The 25,666-nt window shown below is 37.5% G+C and overlaps 1 protein-coding gene across 1 annotated transcript in view; it reads left to right on the forward strand.

The window, feature by feature from the left end:
- The first annotated feature begins 7,469 nt into the window (after positions 1-7,469).
- Positions 7,470-25,666, forward strand: part of LOC107093574 (protein FAM196A-like) — a 55,457-nt gene continuing 37,260 nt past the window's right edge. The window contains exons 1-2 of the mRNA XM_015388713.1: positions 7,470-7,743; positions 18,297-19,461. Coding sequence (XP_015244199.1) covers positions 18,302-19,461 — 1,160 coding nt within the window. The 5' untranslated portion in view covers positions 7,470-7,743; positions 18,297-18,301. The remainder of the gene's footprint in view (positions 7,744-18,296; positions 19,462-25,666) is intronic.

The following is a 25,666-nucleotide window of genomic DNA, read 5'->3' on the forward strand; positions in this document are numbered from 1 at the left end:
TGCAAACTCAATTCTGCTCCTTGAAGACTCTGCACAGTATTCACCTGAAAGTATTTTTTTTTCCTAGCAGGTACCATGGGAATGAGATAAAGTCCTTAGTTATTCATGTTTGTAGCTAAATCCAGCTATTGTTATTGCTCTGATCCAGTGTGCTTGTTACATGCAGAGGGAAACTCTTCATGAATAATTTAGATAAAAGATAAAAAATGTAGGTTTAAAGCTTTGGCATTCTAATTTGCTAGGGCAGATTTCCTTTTACCAATGGGATCATGTGTGAATCTGGAAAAAAAAAAAATGTTGACAGAACACACTTTTCTACCTTTGAGACTTGCAAAACTCAAAGGAGAACCAAAATATTATCAGAAAGAAAGGAACAGTGTTTTTTTTCCCCCAAAACATAACTCTACCAATGAGTCTTTTATGCATAGCATCTGCTATATTTATTTCTATTCATCCATTTCTTTAGCTCAAGAATTTACACCTAACTAAGACCCTATTCTTGTACAACATGACCACTTAAAACAACATCTGCTGTGGCTCAGAGGCTGAAGTTGTCCCCAGGGGTCAAACTGTAATGAACAACTAAGCTGACAGTGATCATCAAGTAGTAGGACATTTTTTTTTGTGTGCATAAAGCTAGACACTCCCCTCACAGCCCTTGGCAGGGAAATAAAGAGTGCGGTAGAGAAGGGATCATAGAAAAAGGGGAGAGAAGGACTTGTCAGATTTTGTTGTTCCACTTATTAAACATAGAATTTAAGCTGGTGTTGTGACTGAATGGGGGTGGTGTTCTTTGGCAGGTTGGATTTTCATGCATGGAGTGGGAGCAGTGAGAAACTCATCATTGGTCTATAAAACAGGCGGAGCTGGGAGGAAAACAGACAGTTAGATCAATAAAGCAGCAGTCAGCAGATCTCTGTTCTGACTATGGTTACCTTTCTCTGTTTTAAAGAAAAGAAAGTGCACCTTACAACTCAAATTACTAACGTCAGATTAAGGAAAAAACTCTTTACAGAGAAGGCCTTGTGTATTGTCATACAGCACAAAAACATGACACCATAGTCTGCCAGTTTGTATTTAGTTAGTATTTTGTTGGATCATTCTACCATTGATATATTTTAATAAGCTATGGTCCTATGAGGTCTGCCATATATTGTTTAGGCCTGGGTAAGAAGAGGAAGACAACGAATGGCAACATTTTCAAAGTCTTACCTGCCCCAACCTCACTTTAATGTCTAATATTACAATGTAGAGATCGGTAATCAAATTTCTGTGCGCAGAAGAAGGAGTGTTGTCCGTTGATTTTTTCTGAGCCGGCACCAGAGATCCAGGAGAGAAAAACAGCAGCATTCTTCAGCAGCTAGAGCGTGCATGAGAACTGAAAGATCCAGGAAGGTAATCCAAGCCATGAACAGAAGACAGGTCCAAGGTCGGCAGCAGGCAGAATCCAATTAACAGTCCAGAAAACACAGAACAGGCAAACAGAGCAAAGTGGGATGGTCGAAAACTCAGAAGTCTGAGGGCAGAAACAGATTAGGAACTAGCAGAATTAAACACAGGGCACAGCTAGAGTTATTTTCGCTTAGAAGCTTGAATAATCTGGCACCAAAGGCTAGGGCCCAGAGGCTTAAAGTAGTAGTCATTCAAAATTCCCGTACTTTCCTTGATGGGCCCTTGGCTGGTTCCCTGCAATTCCTTTTTAAACATCAATCTTTGTACAAAAATATTCTTTCTTTCACGATTTGTGGACATTAAAAATATCTAAAGAGAAGCATCATCTCCGGGTCAGACCCTGTAATTCAGTGAGAGTAAAAATGTCCAAATGCTGCTGCTCATAATGTCCAAAACTGCTGACTCTAGCATCCAACCAAGCTTGTTGTACTTTTTGAGACTTCTTTAGCTTGAAGGTGTTGTGCCATATGCCATGATCATGGTTTTTGGACATTGGGAACCGGTGACCATATTTCATCTTGACATGATGACCAGAGAAGGAAATAAAAGCTTGGTGAATAAACAACTGTGGAATCTCTGCAACCCCACACCCCCACACACACTTTTCAGCAAAGGCCTTCACAGGCAAGTCACATGGCAGCCCACAGAGGTGTGACTTCCCAGCCCCCTCTGTGGGAAGACAGAATAAACCACAGAGCAAAAAACAGATTCTTTCTCTTTTCCTGCTCTCTTGCCCATGTAGCTGGGGTCCCCGTCGTCAGGATCTCCAACAATATTAAGATCCAAGGCCCAGGACCAAGATCTCCAGAATTTTCAAAGGTAGGACAGAACCTTTCAGAACCAAACTGCTGCAAAAAAGACGTTTTACAACACATTTCTCTTGAGTTCAAGAACTTATGAGCAAAGAGGACCCCTGCTGGGAGCCACTGAGAAAGAGAGGGACTGCCTTGCTGTTAGCTGCCTGCTAAGTTGCTGGATGAAACTCAAGCCTTCCAATGGACATGGAAAAAGGTTTGCAGGTCTGGCATTATTAGGGACAGAGCAAACAATATGTCTTTTGATTAATTTTGATAATTTCATGTGTTTACTGATGAGTAGAGAACAAGCTAACAGGACTGCATGCTACGCTATGCTATACATAAATATGTGTTGAGCTGTTGTTGAAGCTTGGACAAGCATTATTTCACTAAGGGTTTAAAGGAATAGTACACCCAAAACATGATTAGCCTTCATTTTCTACTCACCCCCATGCTGAACAACACTCTGGAGTACTTTTTTGATATCTCAAATGCATCTGGAGATCTGGGAGGCTTCTTGCTGTCTGCTGACATTCAAATAATGGAGATCTATGGCGCCCGAGGCAGAAAGGTCCAAAAAAGTCCACAAAAAACGTGTCAATATTCCTCCATACTGCTCGTCCAATGTATTCCAAGTGTCCTGAGTGGGTAGCATCCAGAATTTACTCGAAACGAAGTCATTTAGAATGTTTTTAGAGCATAAACAGTAGTGTATAGGATTTCCTTAAAGCGCGCGCCTGCGAGTTCACGACGCTACGGAAACCGCGGCAGACCAAACCAGATGAGAGTGCGCATATAAACATTATATATCTGTCTGCAGCTCAATATCTCTATCAGACTGTAACCAGTGGAAAACTTAGCCTCACTCTACATCAGAGGTGTCAAGTAACATAGTACCATTACTTCATTACCTTAATTAACTTTAAATTTTGGCCGTCTATAATATACCTGAGTAATTACTTTGTAGACAACTTTTTACTTCTACTCCTTACTTTTTTTTTGCAGTTACATTTTAAAAACATTTTTGTTTCATTTAAGCTAATTTTCATTATAGCCTGTTAGTATTAAAAAAATAAATAAAAAACATTCAAATAATGTGTTTCATGCAGACAATTTCTTTGTGGTTTACTCTGTGCAGCACCAACATGTTCACCACATATCAAATTAAATAGTTTTTCAAGATAATACGACTCTGTTGCCATTAGTTATAAAAATAAGACAATAAAGTCTAAATAGATTATCATCAACAGTTGTAGAAACATTTTACTTTGATAGGGTAGTGCAGTAAAGCATCTGTCCTTAAAATTTTTTCTCTGAATATCTTATTAACAACAGAATCGAGTGGATGGCGTCGGCGTCTAAGGCTGGAACCTCTGCAGGTGGAGACAGTAGGCTAGAGACCATGTGTTTCTGGAGGTGAACAATCACAAACGAATGAGTGACTAACCTGGTGTTATAGTTCAGTTAGGGTCCAGAGGTAGAGGATTGTTCCGGCCGCCAAGGCGGCTCAGAGGTTACTGTACATCGAATCCCAAACGCAGCTGTAGTGGAGGTCAGAGGACAGGTAGGAAATCAGTACCAAGCAGAAGGATGTAAGCAGGATAATCCAGAGGGTTAAGCCAGAGCTAATGTCAGAGATGTGGTAGATTGTCAGAGCAAGGAGGTCAGAGATCCGGTGAGGCGCCAAAGGAAAATCCATGATGTAGGCCGGCAACAGTTCCAGGTTCCATACACAATAAGGCTGACAGGCTGGACAAGGGCAGGCAGAATCAGTGATTGGGTAACTGTTCTGGTCAGTACACAAGCAAGCAGAGATCAGGCAGAAGTCAGAAGACAGATCAGGCAAACAGATCAGATGGGAACAGGCAGGCTCAGAGGTCGAGAGGCAGAACGGATCAGGATCAACAACATGTACACTAGAGTAAGTCTCACCACACGGCTCAAAATAACCTGGCACTGATGACTGGTCTGAAGGCTGATTAGATAGAGATTAATCCAGGTGGATTAGATAAGCTGGTAAGGAAAACTGGGTGAAGCTAAGCAGGTGTGTGATATGAGGGATCAGACCAGGCATCAGAGCAAAGATCATGACAAAAAATGGCACTTTTAAACTTTTGTATGAGTAAAAAGCTTATGTTGATACTTTAACTTCTACAAAAGTGTTTTAAACAGTAGGATTTATACTTCTACTTGAGTAATGAACATCTCTGCCCTTAGAGTGTCCAAAACATTCAGCTGAAGGTCAGAAGACAAAAATAAGTGGATCTGGGCTAGGGTGTTTTGTTTCTAAGTTCACAGATAAACACACTTTGGTCTTTTACTAGCTCAGAAGTAAAAAAAAAAAAAAAAGCAAAAACAAACCACTCAAATTGAAATTGGGGAATCATTTTCTTCCTATCAAAACTCCAGTTTTGTTGTTGCTTTCCAGGTGGGCATTGAAGTCTGCCAGCAAGCTGACAACATCCCAAAGAGGCACCATCTAGCAGCCAAGCCAGAGGTCCCAAGAAGGCTAGGTACCCAAAGCTACTGATGGTCCAGGGTGAGACTCCACTGTGGTAAACCCCAACATGAGATGAGAAGTTTAGGATCTCACAATGAGCCGGGCTGCGTAGCCCAGGTTGTGCATTAAGGTAGGCGTAACTTTTTCTTTCACTCAGTCGCCTACAATCAGGCTCCTTCCTTTCAGTTAGGTGATATTCTGTATTTCTCAAGCCATTTTAAGTACATCTCTTCCTTTGACCAACTCTTTTTGTACAGGTCCCTAATGGTTCTCCCTGAAAGTGGTGGGGCCAATGGGGAATGGTCTAGCAGATGGTGTCATGGTTTTGGTTCTGTTTAAGTTTTATCTTTGAGTTTTAGTTGGTTTTATTTCCATTTTGTGTTATTATAGTTATTTTTTATTTTATTTGAGTTCTTAGGTATTTCTTGTTTGCCCCTGTTGCCCTCTTGAATTGAAATTGATTCTCCAATTTCAATTTGAGTGGTTTGTTTTTGCTTTTTTTTTTACTTTTGTGATAGTAAAAGACCAAAGTGTGTTTATCTGTGAACTTAGAAACAAAACACCCTAGCCCAGATCCACTTATTTTTGTCAGACTCAATCTCTTAGCTCCCTTCTAGACTCCTTTGTTCTCACCTGCTGCCAATCTGCTGATTAGCCTTGTCTTTTTTCTCTCTCCCATATATGCACCTGCTGCTCAGTCATTTCTTTGCCCCTTTCTTGTTTTGAGTATTCCCAGTTTTCAGCATTTTTGGATTGTGTGGATTTATATGTGCTTCTGTTACCCTTTATATTATTCAATCTTCATGAAACACCTTTTTTTCAAATGTAATGACATTGCTCTGTACTGAATTACCAGAAGCCTAGTCTTGCCACAGGAAAACAGGATTAGATGTCAATTTGTTTTGTGTTAAAGGTAACACTTCCTCTGCCTCCTTTTACTTTATCCCAAATCACTGGAAGATATTATTACCCCATATACACTACCCTTAAAAAACCGTGCCAAGACCGGTCCGAGCTCAGTAACTGAAATAACTTATCGTGTGTAAATAGAAAGCAAACTGAACTGAACCGAGCTAGACACAACCGAACCGAGCTAACTGCAGACCAGTTCCAGAGGTGGGCTCGGCTTGGTTTTTCCCTGGTTCGGTTCTCTGAGAACAAGAGCGCATGACCAGAACGCGTCATCTGCGTATGGCTGCACATCCCGATTCACACTCCATTCCAGTAGTTGGCAGTAATGCCCCTCCTGAAGTTGCTTGCCAACCAACACAAAACAGAATAAGAAGAACAACTATAAACAACAATCGAAATTTTCTCAACGCAACATTTTAAATAATGGTTGCTGTCTTCGCCTGAACCTCCGCAAACACCAAAGTACAGCAATAATAATCAAGCATAACTTTCTGAATGTGACGGGCGCGCCATTTTGATTTGCTTGATTCCCTCCTTCTTTGTGTTCTTCTTCTTGTGTTTTATGGCAGTTGGCAAACAACTTTTGGTGCATTACCGCCACCAACTGCTTGATTTCCTCCTTCAATGCTGGCAGTAATACCGCAGATCGCCACTAGGAGGCAAGGAGTTGAGGAACCGAGATAGAATGATGTGTAAACAGTCGTCAGAGCCGAGCTCGGCCTGGTTAACTGATCAGAGCTCGGACCGGTCTCGGCATGGATCGGTTTTTCAAGGGTAGTGTAAATGGGGTATATGTGACCACATATAATCTGTAGACTACTGCAATTACAGTAATCTCCTCCAGGTATAGCTGCGTTACACACTGATTTGTTAGTCTGGAGTCAAAACTCTTTTACAACTTTTGACTGTGTGCTAGTTGTTAACTGCTCAGATCTTGCCGTTTTTTTTTTTTTTAAAGGTTTGTGCTTTAAACATTAAAACGAGTGTAAAAAAAGCCACTGACAAAAAAATAAGAATAATTCAGATTGAATATCTGTTGTTTTTCTTGTTTTAACACTTGCTTTTAAAGTACTGGATCAAAGATCATAGTATAAAACAGGCTCTATAAATAAAACAAGAGTTCTGTCACCATTCCCTTTATTCTATCTCATTATTTCATTTTCTCTTCTGTCTCATATTCTCATTAACACCTCTGCCCTTTTAGCTTGTTGTCTCCTCTGTTTCTCCCTTTTATAAAGCAGCAATGCAACACTTTTACTTTGCTCAGTTCACCGCCCCCCCCCCGTTCCTTCCACACTTCTAACAAACAATGTGTCCTAAAGAAACAGGAGGGCAGAAGACATCCAATTAAAAAAAACAATGCATTATTATTTCTCGGCTCCCCCTCTCTGCAGTTTCCCGAAGCCTTTCAGATTATATAACAGCTCATTGTCAAGGGAGCCAGCCTGTGGAGGACAAGTTGAGTGGTCTTTGCCGACGATGCGGCTCACCAACACTGGACTTTCCCCAACAGCTTGCGTACCACCTCTCTTTGCTCCACCTCCTCCTTTCTCCCCTTCCACCCACCCATGAGCCCACCCCTCTCTCTGCTCTACCCAAACACACACATGCACGCACTGAATATTGAATGCACAGGGATTGCAGCAGCAGCAGCAACAGCAATGTGAGATGGAGATCTCCACTGCGTGTGTGAGTGCCTGTTCCTGGTCAGTGCGAGGACGAGAGTGGATGAGTTTCAGTGATGCTTGAATAAGGTGTTTGAAGGAGAACAGGGGGGTAGGGGGGTGGGGGGTTTTGAGTAAAAGACAAGAGGAAGAGGAAGGATATATCACTCTAGTTTTGAGACGATGTCTGTCTGCTTTCCCCCTCTCCTATCTCGATAACCTAAGTCTTTGCCGGATGTGCTATAACTACTTCAGCTGTCACTGCACTGGCAGCCTCTCTCTCAATACTCCCTTCCCCTATGAGAACTGCTCCAGGGGCTGGACGGCACCCTGGCATCCTGTGAATACATGGATGAACAATGGATCTACAGGGGATCTGAGCTGTCTTGTCCTTTTCACCTCTGATCTATTTTCCAAGGTAAGACATAGAGTTACACATGAAAATACAGTTCAACAGATATTCTTAAGCTTTGGCAGCAAGTCATTTTCTCAGAATCTTAAATCATAACTAAATGAAAGTGTAAATAAGTAGCATATATAGCCATTCAACAAATTTCTCTTAAACTCTGTGTATTTACTGCATATAATCCATGTTTGTATTAAATCATATTGGAATAGGAAAGACGTATGCCTGCAGGAAGACATTTAAGGATGGAAGGTAAATTTAGGGGGGAAATAAGTAGGTCCTCCCATACAACCAATTTAGAAAAATCATGAGTGGTAGTGTAAATTGGATTGATTCATATCATCTTAACGTGATGCAAGTCTTTGTAGCTGCTGACAGATGTGCTGCATCTTCCAAGCAAGAGAAAGGCTGATTATAGAGATTGCTATACTTGTGAATTGCCAGGGCTTGACAGATAAGAATATAGGTGAGAGCTTACTAATAGATTAGTGTGTATTTGACTGTAGCTGACACACACTCTGCCTTTATGCATCTCGTTCCCTGGATTACACAAATCACCTGTGTGTGTCTTATTTTTTTCTATGTTAAAGTCAAATTTGATTAGGCAAGTTTTGGGCTTTTTGCTAAGGTGTTAGATGTAAAGGGCTATGGTACTGCATCACATACGGAGCTACAGTTTTATGGTCTTTCTATGGTCTCAGCTGTTGCCTCCTCCAACCTTGTCTTCTCTACATTTCATTCCTTTATCACCTAATATAGCAAAAATAAAAAAATAAAAAATGAAGGTGCATGTCACCTTTATATATTTTTTGCCTAGCATTTGCTTGTAAAAATTATCTTCACCGCACTGTACATAAAGCTAAGCCCATCCTTTGTTTATTTATGACCTTTTAATGGTTTTGCTCTGTAGAAGAAATAAATATTCTTAAAAGCTTGTTATCATGAAGGAATTAATTTACAGAGCATGGTTTCATTCCAGACAACATAGATCGAGACTTCTTAAACCCCAGATCCCCATAATAGAACTGTACCTCGGTGATCAATGTTTAAAGCTAATAAAGTAATAAAGACAAGTTTCATAGTTGTAGCCTGCAGCCAGGATGGATGCAAATAGTTTTGTGTGACATTATGAGTAATTATAATGTGCATGTGCTATCTTAAAGCTGTCTGACACTGCTTTTAATACATTGTAGAATAAGGTATATTTTGTTACAGGGTGCAATATATTCTTTGCACAAAACCGGCACCGGAGCAACTATGCAAAATGACATGTTAATTATCATGTACATGGAAGAAAGGAAAAACTAAGCACCGTTTTCCTCAGCGTTTGAATCATGCCCCTGGATATATGGTTGGTGCAATGTCACATTATAATTAATGCAAAAAAGTGAGCTAAAGATTCTTCCTTCAAAGACGAGCCATTGCACAGCAGAATGCTTACTCTGGGATTTGCAAAAGCTTGTATAATAAAGAAGTCATTCTGCATTTGAATAAACAGATGTTTAAAAGCATTTTACAAAGACAATGAACTGAAATGCTCAAGACTGAGTCGTGTTTATGAAGCATTCAGTATGCTGTGAGAATATTAAGAAGTGTTAGGCCACCGTTGTTACTTAACCATTAATGAGAGTGGCTAGACAGTGTTATCATATGTAAATATACGACTGATGCACTCAAGTATTTACTATGTTGACGCACCCGGGCAGGGATACAAGCTGATCCAAGCAAAGCTGCATCAATTTTCTGTGGTTCGTGATGAGAAAGAAATCATGAGTCAGCACTGTGGCAGGACTGCCATTGCATGGAAAATTGATCCAATCCAACACTAAATATCCTCATAAACAAATATGTTACAGCATTTTAGTCATGATAATGAATGATGTTACAGTAGGTGACCCTGCAATCACCACCACTACATACACTAAGACCTTCCGACTCACATGCAGCACTGCAGTTTGAAGAACTGACGGGCAATTGGAGCAGACAACGTGGTCTGTCAGGGTACATAAGGAGATTTCAGAGGATTACTTTTGCAATTTTGGATTCAATGCATTATTCATAATCCTTTGGATAGCAGGGGCCAAATCAGGGAAGGTCCTCAGGTCATTAGAGGAGATCGCTTGCTGTGAAGAGGAGGAGAAAAAGGCGTTTGAGATTCGTAAAAAAAGGAAATTCTCTTTCATGAGTAAGAACATTTTTATGTATCATAGTCACACTCAATCATTCAGCTCTGACTTCCAACAATAATAACTCATTAAAGGGATTTTCTTGGTTTCCTTTTGTTATGTTGAATCACTGTTTAGCTATTTTATAACAGTTACAAGAGTGTATAAGGAAATCACATGCACTCAAAGAGGACTTCCTGCAAATGTGATTACCTTTTCAGTAGTGTGAGATTAGGGTTTCTGAGTGTGAAATAGCATGATTTAATGTGAATCAGCCTTGAAAAAAATCTCTTTTTTATCTGTGCACCCACTTCAACAAACAACTTGACATATCAAATTGACTAGCAAGCAATCAGACCATCCTCCAAGAAAATTAATCTGCACCGTATTCTAAACGCAGAGTATGTAAAATGAAAGCATGATATACTCTTTTGGCAAAATGAGAATGAACTAGTTTTGTTTCGGTTTTGTACATGTATTTTTTTTCCATCTTGCTCTAACTTATTTTAGTTAATAAAGCATGGCAGGAGCTGGGATTAACAATTGTTCTTAAGTACAGTACCTTGCAAAAGTAATGATATCTCTTGAAAGTGTTGTGACAGCAACTGTAAGATTGCTCAAGCCATGTGGAAAATTCAAGCCAGTGAAAACAAAGCTGAGACAAATGCACAATAGTTTTAATGGCTACACAATAAAGCACAAGTTTACCCGAGGCATTTAATTAGGCTTTTACCTGATCAGCAAACATTAAAGGAAATTTTATTTCCACATCAAGTCAGTAATGTTATTTCAAGGCAGTAAAATACAAATCAACATTAAATCTCATGCTTTTAAAAGGAGACAGACAAAGGAGGAAAAATAATGTTGTGTCAAACACCTTTTATAGTTACTAAAGCGAGTGAGCAAATGAACACATAAGTAAGTGAGAGCTGAAACTGAAAGACACCGTTTTTTGTTACATTGGGCCCTTGATTTTACATTATTACATCATGTTCTACTAACCCATATGCGATTTATGTTATTTGGTGCTTTTCTGAAGATATTCCGTTAGGTTATATCTAAGTAACGTCTACCTATGGGCAAACGACTTGAAGGCACAAACAGAACTGTTCATAAATTGAGACATTATATTTCTCCTACAAGCCCATTAGGTGGCAGGTAGAGAGAGTTATTGCTAGCATGCAGATTGTTGCCTCTGATCTCTATTTATTCACTGGATGGTAGTATGGAGTGGAGTTAAGCCACTGGCCGCCATATTGGTACTCTCTAGTTAGACCGGTCACAATTTAAACAATACGACCACTACAGCTTCTAACAACGATGATGTATTCATTTTCAGGGGCACTTTAACACACACTTGCTGTCTCATGGCATACATAGATTACTGTAATTTATGATAAGAAACATAGGCACACCACATTGCATAGTCAATTAAGTCTATAATATACAAATCCATCACAACAAAATTAATGTGTCAATGGAGCACAATAATACAGATGCACCAAAACTGTCATTGTCTTGGTTCTGTACATTTTTTTTTGTTGTTTTCAGTTTCATGTTGATCCATGTTTTTCTTTGTTTTATAGTTTTATTAGTTTAATTCCTATTTTGCTGTGTTTTTCTGGATGTTTTTTGAGTTCTTAGGTTGCTCTTTGTTTCCCTCTGTTGCCCTTTTGGTCCCCTTCTCCCTAGCTCCCTTCTAGAAGGCTCTGTCCACAGCTGTTCCCAATCAACTCGTTAGTCCTGTCTTTGTTTAGTCAGCCATAAATACTCTCCCTGTGCAGTTCCTCAGTGGTGGTTCCTCGTGCTTGTTTTCCCTGATGTCTCCATGGTTCTGGTTGTTTTATATTTTTAAGTTGGATTTCTGGATTCCTGCCTCTGTTACCCGTGAACACTCGATTAAAACTAAAATAACTCACCTCTGTCCCCCTGCCTCTGCACTTGGTTCCTCACACCTCAACCAAAACCTGACAAAAAGTGCTAAATTGATTATGTACGTGTAATATACATGTATGGATGACATAGTTGTGGTAATTACATATTCCATTTAACTTTAGGATTTTGACATCAAGATGAAATTACAAGTATGTCTGTTAATAGTATATTATTTTCTTATTTGCAAATTTTGCATGCATGATGCTATATACTTTTATGCTGTGTCTGTGCATTAGCCTTTAAAAATGTTTGGGTTTCTTTTTTTCCGTCACAATAACATGCAATATTTCAGCACATGACTTTTTCAAATTAAAAAATACAACAAACACTATTAAAAAAAACAGCGTCATCCACTTAATTAAGAATGACTTAACTGACAATTCACAGTAAATTACTTTCTATTTACTCTACATTCTATTTTAGAACCTTAGACACAATGTCGATGGCTAACTTAGTCAATATCTGGGAGTCAGTCCGAGATAGCCAAACTAATGTTACGCTACATACTATACAATAGGATACATTGGTGTATATATGGATTTTCTTGGTTAGTACATCCACTGACTGTGATATTACCTGTGAAACACCTTCCCACAGCCAGCAAATTGCTTGTTTTTGCTGCCAAATGCTACACACGCAGGCATTTTTATGGCGTGTCTACATGGGAGTGTTGAGTATCAATATGGCGGCTGGTGGCTTTACTTTTATCGGGCTATCAGCAATACAGGGAATAAATAGAGATCAGTGATTGTTGCATACAAGTAGAAATCTTTACAAGGTTACAGTAAAGTTCTGAAACAATGCACTTTGGGCAAGCAATCTTTGAAATACTGAAAGCTTGGGTTTTAACTTCTACAAATTTGGGGTCAATGCAAAGAAAAAAATTAAATAAAACCTGAATAGCAATTTTTGTTTAAAATCATCACAAACCTTATCACACTATCTCCATGGTCAAAGGGAAGGAGAGAAAATATATAACACCAATATAACACCAAGACACCAATCATCGCTAATCATTTACACACACAGCCATACACTGTTTACATTGGATCACTACTGCACTTTGTGGAATGGAAATGTTCATTTCACTGCTAGGCTGCTGCTCATTCACTGTCTGAAAGCTCTAATAAACATAATTTCATTTTGTATACATTCTGTGTATACAAAATGACAATAAAAGATGTCTAAGCCTAAGCATGCATCCACTCACACCTTATAAAGGTCAATGTTCAGCTCAGAATTCTTTTTATATAAAACCATAAGCATTTGAAATTAAGGAGCTCGGTTCAGATATAGCACATGCAACAATCTATTCTAAAAGAACCCTATTAAGATCAAATTAAAAAAGAAAAGGTTTGTTGTGGATCTAGGTGTAGGGAGGAAAGGGGCCATTGGTCCAACTCTTGTTCGGGAAGCTGGTCTGCTCGGTCCAACCGGTACATGAAGAGATATGGATAAATCTGATGCAACAACAGAGGTTGAAACTTTTTTGATCACTTACAGCAGTTCGTGGGGTTGTCTCCCACTGGAATCAGCTGTAGGCCAGCAGCTTGACGCACTGTTGCACCAGCCGAATGCGCCCGATGACGGCTTGGCAGATCAAAGCAGCATGTTCGCAACAAGCAGATGGGACAGGACTGGTCTGGGGCAGCAGCAAGTGGTCGACCAGAACCAGATACTGGAAAAAAAAGTTTCAGGGCAGCTTGGATCACTAACATTAAGCAAATTTTAGTACAATTTTAGTACAATTTCTTAACCAGATTTAAGTTCTGGGTTTGACTGGCCATAATTAATTTGCTTTGACCAAAGCCATTTGGTTGTAGCTTAATTGCATGTTTACTGCTGTCATGATGCTAAACGGTAAACCTTTAAAGCAAATGGCTCCACAGGCCTGTCCTTTCGGGGGGTTTGTGTTTATGGTTACATGCATTTTTTTCAGGCAAACTGTGTTTTGAAAGTAAGTTTAACCAACCATCCAAGTGTATAAAGTGTCCCATAACTTGCTTTAAGCAAAATGCAAAGGATATTTCAACAGTTGAAAATCTTACACAAAACTCAGATTTGTGGAGTGCACAACTATTGGTTTCCCTTTTGATCAGTTCTCCCAAATATCCATGCATCCTTACAGAGACCCTCTTCAGTAATCCGGCTTTATGGGTCTGTTAAGTTTCAGTAGACAACCATGCATGCTTGCAGTTATGATAAACTTAGTCCATTTTGAAAGGTAGTGGTGTGAGCTCTGTCATCTGCCCAGGGCCTGAATACACATGCATACCACAGTTTTTAATTTTTTGTAATACTCTTTTCTAAAATGTGTATCACTTTTCGTCACCATTGACTAGGAAGTGCTTTTTACTGGTTAATAATAAAAAAGGCCATATATATTGAAGTTAGTGGTTGCTAAATTAAAAAATAACTCTAAATAGACATTAATGATGTTGGAAGGCACTATAATCAGTTCCTTTAAAAGTCAGAGCTAAAAGATATGTTGGCATGGGTGTATATAGTTTCCACATAGGAGGAGTACTGTACCCTGTGTGAATGAGATTTTTTAAGAAGCTGGCAAAAGATTCCCTTCAAAATGTTGACTGCAAGGCCAGCAGACCCATACTTGTACACGTCTTTAGTTTATCTTCTCTACCATTTTCATGTCTAAACATATATTTCAAAACTGTCCTAAATAGCAGAAACTAACATGATTGTAATGTGTCAATTTTTTTTTATAACTTTTACAAAGTTGGTCATATGAACTGTAAGGAAAACATGTCTTCATTGTAAATGACTCATCATTACAAATGTACTGATGGATTTTGAATGTCACTGGAAGATAGAACATAATTACTTTTAGAGGTGCTTCAACAAAACAAGTAGGTTGCTTATGTATGGTTACAAATATTTTATTGAAGTTTATTCATCATGTGCTGTCTTGTCATATGAAAATGATTAACAAGCTCTTCTGGTGTTTCCTTTCAACCGTATCAGACATCATTTCATTTCCTTGCGGTGCTTGATATATTTCATGCACTTGAAATATGAAATGCTTTATAACAGATGAGTCAGAAAATTAGATTTTTTTCCCCCCCAGTTTTCCATTATTCTAAAGGTCAAAAGGTCTGGAACTGTCCAGAACATTACTGTCTAGAACAGCTATCAGTTAAATGTTTTACTTAAAATTATAAGTGCACTAAAAGCTAGTCTAATTTTTGGATTTAATATACATGTTCATGTATTTGTTATCAGTTAGGATGATTTAAGTTAATTCCCAAAATAATTGATAGTCATCAAGAGAAAACTGTCGCCAAAGTCATTACTTTGCAAAAACTTTACATGTGTATTAACAACATATAAGAAACTCAGCATCATATTAGGATAGCAAAAAAAAGGTTCTTAATTTTAAAAGGATGCCCATACATCTGTTCCTCCACTTTTCCTCAAATTAAAGTTCAAAATAAGTAAATTTGTTCAGCTTTACTTTAACAGTTTATGCTTGCTGAACCAAAGCTTTGGACAATACCAAATGCTAAGGTAGAGGAGACTAGTCCCTAACTTCCCAGTAGTAAAATATTGGGTTGATATGCATCCAGATACCTACCTATATGGGACCAGTGTTTACAGAATGTATTTTAAGATATGATAACTGATGGGGTTTTCCTGTTGCCTTAAAATGATTTGATTATTTAAAGAGATGAGAAAACCTCCTTTGCTTTGATTTTGCAAAATTCTTGAAAAAAAATTTTTTTAAGTAATTATTTTAGTCATATGATATGAATATGGATTTCTTACTTGCAAATTTTTTGATGGTGACAAATATTTTGTTGCCCTTAAATTTGTAGACACTTTCTTTTATTTTTTTGCTTCAATACAATATTGCTCGGAATTATACTATAAAGTTTGAAAAACACAATACCTACAAAACAGGTTTACAATTCACTCCCAAAGGACTGTCTCATTTGGGTCACGTGGCTACAAAAAGTCTATCTTGGGCAACTGAGGCTCTATTCTAAGGGAAAGGGTTTTCCCGAAGTGCTCGGCTAATGTTGAGGTTCTAGTTATTATATCTTTTTTTTTATATCTTCATATAAGTTCAGCCCATGTTTTCTTTGTGGTCCTCTTAATTAAACTTACACAATAGTTTTTCCTTGCTTAAAAAAAAGAATAAATGCTTTGGTTTGAAAGTTATATATTTACACTTTCAATTATAGTACCTTGTAGCTCTGGCTTCAGGTTGCTCATTTAATTAAGCCACAGGGAGCATGACCTTGAAATGTGTTATGGTTTTAGTTTGGGTTCAGGAGTCTGGGCTTTAACAATAGATTACATAGATATAAAATTATGTTTGTTTGTTTCTTTCTTTCTTTCTTTTTTTTTTTTTATCTAAGGATGGACTTCAACACTCAAAAATTAGCTATCAATGGACGTAGCTGGAAGTTATATAGAAATAAAGTTGGATTACTAGTTTCTCAGGAGACAGATTCCTGAATGTTGCCCTCTGATTTAGCTCTATATCACTGACACATGAACCTTACAATGTTTCAAAAATTTTAAAATAATTATGTTTTTGGTGGCTTAGCAAACAGTTCTTTTAGATTAACCATAAAAAATAAACTCTTCCATTGTTCTAAGAATTTGTTTATAGGTTACTTCTAAATCTCTTAAGCTAGTTTGTATCTATTCTCAGATTTTCTTTTTGTTGAGAGTTTGGTAGATTTAATTCAACCAGCTCATTTTAAAATGTGATCACTGGGCTTACCATGTTCATATTATGTGCTCAGTTTTTGACCTAGCGTCTCCACTTAAGGAAAGCTGAGATCCGAGGAGTGAGGACAATAAATTTCTCCCTGGGGAGTTTCAGTGCCTAGGTATATACAGATGGAGGATCTCAACACCAGTTATTATTTCAGAGTGTTATATGTGTGGGCCACAGCTGCTCCAAGGCCATTTCTTCTAGGGTACCTCAATACACAGGAGGAATATATTATATAGTAAACACCTTTAGCAAGGAGCCTTAGCACCAAGCCCCCTCCGGCCATTTCTTTGCTAAACACTTCCAAACACTGTGACAAGTATACTATTAAATTCTCAACACAGCAGTCCACAAAGCATAAACATGCTATGAAGGTTTATTGAAAAGCAGGTGGATGCAAGAATATAAGGTTAGTAATAGGTGTGGCTGATTGCATTGTAGCACAGCAGTGAGATGTAATTTTAGATAAAACTAAAATATAAAGAACAGTAAAGTAAAATGTCTCATAAGATTACAAGTTTGAGCCTGGGCATAAATATATATTTATACATTTCCTATAGTAAATCTTAAGTAAAGCAAAAGATATATTTTTAAAGTCAACACCAAATGAAATCATTAAAGCTTAATTACACTATTAGTCCAGAGCGAAGAAGGTTCATAGTGACCCAGCAAGGGCCCCCAAAGACAACATCATCTAAGTCAGTAGTTCTTCAAACACAACAAATACTGCTGTTTTATTACAGTTTTAATAGATTAAATTATATGTCAAAGGCAAAGTTATTAATTTTTGCAAGAGTAGAAATTAAACAAATACTGAAGCCAACCTCCCTTTACCTGCTTACATCACATGCTATCTTAAGCAAAGGAATTAGCAGTACTGGACAGGGTTAAAAGCGAAAACCCCTTTTAGATGAGTTATGTATGTATGTAGAAGATTGCAAACCAGTAAGAATGACAGGGTGGAGGCAATTATTATTCCGGAAAGCTCTCTTAAAGTAAATCATGCCAATAGTTGGCAAGGAAGCTGCATGTGAGATGCCATTGCATCCAAATAGTTTTTGTAGAGTTGAGCAAAACAGAGCAACAATGGAAATAAAAACTCTTTTGTCACTGCTTTGTTCTCATAAATAAGCAGAGAAAACTAAAAATTCAGCGACTCATATAAATTGGGGTTTTAAAATGTGGGACAGGATTCTTTCGACAAGAACAACTCTGTGTCATAGACCAACAAAAAAAATTACTGCATACTTAAGGAGTAGTAAAATAGCACAAATTATTTACACTCACAAATAAAGATAAAAGAAGTGTAGTATATTTCTCTTGTACCTGCTTGATCATCACAAGCAACTGACTTTAAAGAGATGTATAATTGATATCTAGAGACCATCTGTGAGCAAATGAATCTTAACATAATACCAAAGAGGTTTGTTGGACAACATTAGTACATAAGCAGAAAAAAAGGAATACAGAGAGCAGGTCTGGAGTAAAATGTGGAGGGATTAAAAGCATTGTAGGACAACCTCTATTGGAATATAACTTTGATCTTGAAGTATTAGATCCCTGATTATTTAGTCTTTGTTCTTTTTGTTACTCCTAAAACTTGTATCAGACATTCTCCCCATTCATCTGAAATTGTATCCCCTAAAAGAGAGTTTTTGTTTTTTTGTTTTGTTTTTTCCAAAGAGGTAATTTAACTCATAAATCCTGTTTTATCATTTCAGGAAATATGGTGAGCAAAGAGGATGCCTCATGCGTAGTTCTGTCAAGTTCAGATGAATCAGATTCAGAGGAGCGACCTTCACACACCTCAATTCCTGGATTAGAATCAAGTGGGCAAGAGGTGAAGAAGAGAAACAAAGCTTTGCAAGTGCGGTTCAAGGATATCTGTGAAGCTCAAAAAGAACAGCGAGGAAGACACTCTAGGTCAATTTCTTGCAAGGTTAAACATCGAAAGTACATGACCATGCCAGCCAGAAGGTCTATTCCAAACGTGACTAGGAGCACGGGTGTCCAGACATCACCAGACCTTACTAAGAGATACAAAACGTTTCCTTTTGAGAGGAAAAAAGGACACACATTTAAACATACAGCTTTGGTGGAAGATTACAGACGCCAAAACAATGGGTTTTTGAGTGATATAAAGACAGGGGGAGTTGATGGTGAACCAGCCGATGAGCCTTCCAAGTGCAAGGGTAAAAATATAGGACAGACAAAAGCCCTGCTTCATCACATGGATGACAGCAGTGATACAGAGGATTTGCTGTCAAGTGGTAACTGTGTGGATGGACCTTCATATCCAGACTCCTTACGCTTTACGGAAGAAATACTTTCGAGTGAACAGTCTTCTAGAAATGAGCCAGAGTATCAAGTTTGTGGGAAATGGACTAAACACAAAGGATTACCCAAAGAAGACACTGACTCTGGTTTTTCCTCAAAGCGTCAGCTTGGGGACTCCGAGTTCTCAGAAAATAAGCCAAGGGGCATGGGCCCTGTGGCTTGGAACTCTTTGACACAAGTGGAGTCCATAGAGAGCCCCTCTGTGAGCTGTAAAAGGAAAAAGGGCTCACAGCTAAATGAGCAACAGTCTCAAACTTTACCTCATAGTGTTAAATGCTCTGTGCAGTCACAAGGACAGTATCGGGCAAGGCATGGCTCAGCCTCTTCTAAACTGCAGCAAACTACTGAGGGGTATGAGAGCTTTCCACCAGGAGGCACACAAGCTCCAGGCTTAGGGAGCAGTCAGCAGATAATATCCTTATCTGGAGACAAGGATATGAAAGCACAGCTGCAGGCCATGGAGAATCTCATCAGCTCAAGCCAAGAAACCATCAAAGTTCTCCTTGGAGTTATTCAGGAGTTGGAAAAAGGCGAAGCACAGAGGGAAGGGTAAGTACAGAGCAATTCATGACATGCTATTACACAAATGTAGCAAAATACTACTTAAATTAAGTGTATGGAAATTATATGCAAATCATAAAAAAGCTTGATGCAGGATCAAACCAACTTTTCGTCACTTCAAGTTTTACTGCTTACTGTTGGGCATCACTGGCAATAAATATGGTTCCCCCTAAGTCATTCCTAGCATTAACAAACAGAGGACCATCAATCAAGACTTTGACAAGGGCACAGAACCAAGGCGGGCAACTTGTAATAGATCCATTGTTTAATAATCATTACTTCACTTACTTCAGAAACTGGCAAAACAAATCATATTGTAACACACTGTAAAACAAAAAGAACCATGTCATTGACAGAAATGCACCTGGATAGTGGACAGAGGTGGAGCTTGTGCAGCTTGAGTGGGGGGCCCCCAAAGAGCCCCTCTATAGATGATTGACATGTCACAGTATGGATCTCTCCTGAACAGTACTTGCTGCAATGCAGAGGAGAAAAAAGATGACTTAAGTAAAAGTTCAGGAACACTGATGACATTTTTATCCAAACATGTTTAAAGACAACCTTGTGAGTTGATACTCAAATTAAAGTAAAGATTGCAAAAAGGCTAAATTAAAATTAAGGTAAAGGTTACTTTTTTACTTTTTTGGAAATTTGTGGTTGTCAGTCTTCCTCAGGGTCTGGTGATTGTGCACCTCTGATGGACAGTGGGTCCACCCAATCGTCCAGAGATGCTCCCAGTTCGGGGAGTCTTTGAGCTATAACTGGATGATGGCAGCTTTTCGCAATACTTCTAGGATCTGAAACTATGCTAAAGTGGAGGAGAGGTAGCAGCTGCTGGCCAGCGTTAGGGAAGATGAGGAATGATGAACGATTGAACAGTTCCTCCAGGGCTAAACTAAAATGGCTTTTTAAAACCTTCCTACAAACCTCTTGAGCACATTTCCCACTTCTTCCTTTGTGAACTATATTTAATTTTGATTGAAAAAAGCTTGTTTCGTTTTGCTCGTTTACCCTATGTCACAGCAAAGCTAGTCCCTGATTAAACGCTTAAAAAGGCGCCTTTGGCATCTGTAGTTTTGCAGAACTCCTAAAAAGCTCTCTACATAAGAACAACATGTCAATCATTTGCTTTTAGCACAAAAACCAGTATAAATGGACCTTAAGTTTTCTAATACTTTACTACACCTATTAGTAAACTTGTTGCCCTCTGTATGTAGAAAGATAACTTTTACTAAAAAAGACAGCAATTGCTATTGTTAGGGATATTTATCTGACATCTTTTACAAAATTGTGTATCTGCCTCTGCAAAATCGAACTTCTAGTACTAGGGCATTAACAAGTAACATTAAGTGATTAAACTCAGCTTAATGAAGTTAAAACTTAATTATTTATTTGATTATTTATTTAATTTCTTTTTACCTTTATAGCAAATAGGTTCTATGTATTAAATACCCAATGGCTAATCATTTTGCAGGATTAAAGAAGCATGGCATCATAGATACACAGGTAGGGGGGTTGACTTCACATTCTTCTAGTTACTAAAAATAATTGGTGCGTCAGAAATCAGACAATCTGTTCTGTGACAATATGGTTGTTCAACTAATACCTTACATTGAGCAAGAATTAAAGCAAAGCATAGTTGTAAACTGCAAGGAAATACCAATTTGTTCCTTAAAGATAAAGGCACAACATTCAAACTCCATATAGTGTAAATGAAAACATAAAGTGCTGGGGATCCTTTTGGAATAGGTTTGTGGCTCATAAAAGGTTTCATACTCTGTCAGACTAGTATATTATATATAACAAGCCAGTTTCATCACACCATATTTTTGTTGATCTAGTCAAGCATTTTTTATCAAAAGGAGACCAAAAGATGTCCTTCTGCAAAAGATGCTACAATAAAATTACAACAGGTTTCTTTATTTCTCTTTAGTTTGTAGATAGCTCAAAATAACAGCAATGTTGTTATTTGTTTCATTGAATGAAACTTCAGTTTTCTTGTTACATGAGTGCTTAAACCTAGCAAAAAATGTTGAGTATGGTATTTAAATATTTTAGCAGGAGATGAACTGTTATTGTCCATATTGTCAGATAACTGTTATTCTCCTCAAAAACTTTAACCCCATATACAATTTGTCTAACTTACTATTCCCATATTCCTTTGAAGGGGAAATTTTTATTGGCTGATTAAAGTCCTATAACTTTACTCATAGCAAAGCTCTTTAAGGAACACACAAACACCATCTATAATACGAAGTGCTATTCAGGGCAATTTTTTTTTTTATCAACACCCACTACAGAACAAGGCACCCTGGTGCCACAGTGAGACTTGGTTTTAAAGGCTCAATTAGTGTGGCCTCATAATGCTTTCCCTTTTATCTCTACAAAACTCAGCCTGCTTATTGCATCTGCACTCTACTATATGTGGGCATTGTGAGACAGAGTTGTTCGATTAACTTCTGTGGTGCATTTGCAAAATCATATTCTGGCTGGGGAGTCAGATAGGCTTCTTTAAAACTCTGTTTTACTTTGGATTGGAAATGAAGTCATATTTCTGAAGCCTGCATCATTACATTCATAATGGATGCTTCAATATGGTATTAGAACACACACTTTGTATTTTCTGTGTAGTAATGGTATGCTATCTTATTTACCTTTAGCTATTTTCTCTGCTTTTTTTTTTAACATTTTGTTTGTGTTATTGCTTATAATGTTTATTGCCATTTAGAATTTAGAGCAAAGGACGACTTTCATAATACATTTTAAACATGTTTTTTTTTTAATGAATAATATATTAAAGTGCAAACTGTCCTGTGCTTATTTATCTTTTTTTTTAAGGATATGTCACAAAATCTTGAAGCTTTTTGGGTTTTTTTTCTTGTTTTTTTTATACAGTTTGTGAAATTACAATGACAAATTCCAAGCACTGAATTGGGAATGTGTACGACATACCTAAAAATGAAGTACATAAGTACACCTCAAAAAGAAATGTCTATTTGATTTTTTTTCCCCCAGATATATAAAACTACAGACTTAATGTAAGTATTCCCCCTTTTACTTTCATAACCAGTAATAAAATCCAATCAAACATCAACTGTTATTTAAGGGTCAACCTTTGTAATTATTTTTTGTATAAAAACAGCTGTTTGATAACTTTACACTACATTACATTACATTACTGTACAATGACTCAATGCAATCAACTGGTTTTCTTTAGATAGGAAACTTTGAATCAATTTGACTGGATGATCTGGTGAACTGTAAAGTGCCTTGAGATGACTTGTGTCGTGAATTGGCGCTATATAAATAAAATGAATTGAATTGAATTGAATTACAGCAAAAAAAACCAGCATCATAAAGACCAAGATACCCAATACATTTGCCCCTTTTCCACCTGTTCCAACTTGGATTGATTCACAATGGGTCAATTTACTTTTTCAACATTTTTTACCTTAGTAGCTGTTACAGGGATTTATTACTATATTTAATTTGGGGTTTAAACCATTCCAACATCAACGTCAGAGGACTGATGATCACTGTTTTGTCAGTGACCCTTGTTCCTTGTCACAGCATATTCTATTAACTAATATATGCAACAGATTCATCATTTTACGTTGGGCTTGCTGTGTATATAAGCAATATTATATTATATTATACTGAGGTTTGGAGTTCAAGCCCCACTCCCACAGACTGCCACTCTGGGTCTCTGAGCAAGACCCTTAACCCCGAACTGCTCCCCAAGGACATGGGTTAAATGCAGAGGCAAATTTCTCCATTGTGAGACTAATAAGTTCAGTTATTACAGCAATCTAGCAGTGATAGTGTTAGCAGCAGGCAATGTTAACTTCATGTTTGCTTTATTTTCCCATTTCTGCAAGCTTTTCATATAACCATAAAATATGCTTCTGGCAATAACATGATTTGGGAATTACTTTTCAGTTTTGATTTCAGTTTCAGATTTTCAGTTTTGCTGCATTAATCATAGCTGTTGCAAATATTCCTTCTAGATACGTACCATTTTATTTCTTATGAGTGACTGTGATTACTTTGCTCAGCGAAGATCTGATTTTTTTTTTTTTTACTCAAGTGAACTTGAAACAATCTGCATATTGAAAGTTATGCAACAAGAAAGAAGCCTTGTCATCTGGCTGTGAAAGATCTAGATAGTAATGTGAAGCTTTAACTTTGTGAAGCTAAAATAATTTATATGCTAATCTTATGCAAAAATATCAGGTCATCTTTTGGATTGTTTTCATATGTTATAGTAATAGTTGCATAGATTATTTTTATAGATATATATATAAAAAAAAAAGATTTATTTATAGAAACTTTCCAGGCTGATATTTTCCACAGTAGTGTCATCAAACTGTACTTAGATAGAATTTAAAGATTGTCTTTAGTTCCTAAAGGAGTTAAGTAATTGACATCCAATCTTGTTTAAAATGTGTTTTTTTCAATTTGTACCAATTTTGTTCTATAATTATAACAGGAAAAAAGTCTAACACAAATTTAATAAGTGGTTAATTGTTGGGACTGGATATGGGCGGTAATTGCTTTATTGTGACAACATTCATAATTGTTTTGGCCAATTATAAGAAGACAACATATCGTGATTACTCAGGGAGTTAGTTAATATTTGGATCAGGAAGAGCAATCTGTAATTTATCGTATAATACCAAAAATGTGTTTCTGACTTGTGTGCCATGTCACAAGGAGGATAGTAATTGTCAAGAGATTACAGTCTCTGTTGGATTCAGGCTTGAGGAGAGGTTTAGCAGTAGGAAGACTGAGGGCTCATTTTGAGCAAGTAAATAAGACTACCTGCCAATGTAATGAGTATTTTTACCCTTTAAATAAGATACTGTACTTAGATATTATGCACTTGATACAAAAAACAGCAGTCGTTATTTTTTTTCATATTCTAAATGTAAATTGTGTTATTTACATTTGCAAAATGTTTTACTTAACTCCTAAATTCAGGAAAAAAAATTACCTATTTTAGGAATAATCAACTTAGTTAGATTTCAATGAACACAGAGTGTGTAGAAAGAATTGAGTACTGAATTTATAAAACAAAAGTATTTGGTAAGCTTAACGGATTTTGCTAAAATGTGACCAACTTGGGGAAAAAAACCAAAAAAAAACAACACAGATTGAAGGGATACATCGTCAATTATTGCATTAGGAGTGCTTTAGTACTACAATATCTTAGATACTTTTCAAACATGGATGCTTGAAAAATTTGTCTGTAGAGAAGGTATGCTATTGCTGGCAAAATGTTACAGAATTTTTGATTTAATATCTTTGATGCCTAATGTGTCAGTAATATAACACAAAAACCAAATGCATATCCATGCGAGACTGTACCGCATTATTTGATTCTGTCCTGGTTTCCCATAAATTGAAACAATGTCCCACATTTAACTTAGTGAAATTATGAAAAGTGACTGACAGGAAGGACCTGGAGAAGCTCTGGTGAAAGTCATGCTGCTCACTATATCTAGAATGATGGGTTTGGTGGTGGGTCAGTGTTGGTCTGGGGAGGTATATTCGTGAAGGGAACATAAACTTATGAAAAAGGATGGCACATACACTGCCATTACAATATGTGCATAAATGGAATCATTGTTAGACCTTTTGCTGGTGCATTGTGGTGCTAGGTTCCTACTATGGATTGCACAATTCCTATTTTTGCATTTCTCTTTACTTTTTGGAGTAACTGGGTTAAGGCATTGCTGTTGGATACAAACTATCATTACAAATGCTTCACCTTGCCTGTAGCGTAGATTTGATGTTCAAAGTTTAGACAGAGTATGATCTGGGTGATGTCGGTCCTTTTTTATAGAGACTTGTTGAGAATTCTCGTTGACAGCAGGAGCTGTGAAGTTCTACAGTGCAGGGAGAAAAGAGCCACCAATCATTCGGGCTACATTAATTATCCTCTGAAGCACCTTCCTCTGAGCCACTGTGTGGCCACAAACAGATGCAAAAGTTTAATATGCTCTCAATAGAGCTACGACAAAAGGACACCAGCAGTCTGTGCAATATCTTTTCTAAGCACCCTCAAGAAGAACAGTTTCTTCTGGGTTCTGTAAAAGTTCAAAAAATCCACTGGACTTGGTTTCCAAGATTTGAAGATGTTTCGCCACCTCTCCATGAAGCTTTCTCAATTCAAATGTCTGGATCCGCAGTG

Source organism: Cyprinodon variegatus, unplaced genomic scaffold (genome assembly GCF_000732505.1).
Source record: "Cyprinodon variegatus isolate N-32 unplaced genomic scaffold, C_variegatus-1.0 Scaffold433, whole genome shotgun sequence".
NCBI classification, from domain to species: domain Eukaryota; kingdom Metazoa; phylum Chordata; class Actinopteri; order Cyprinodontiformes; family Cyprinodontidae; genus Cyprinodon; species Cyprinodon variegatus.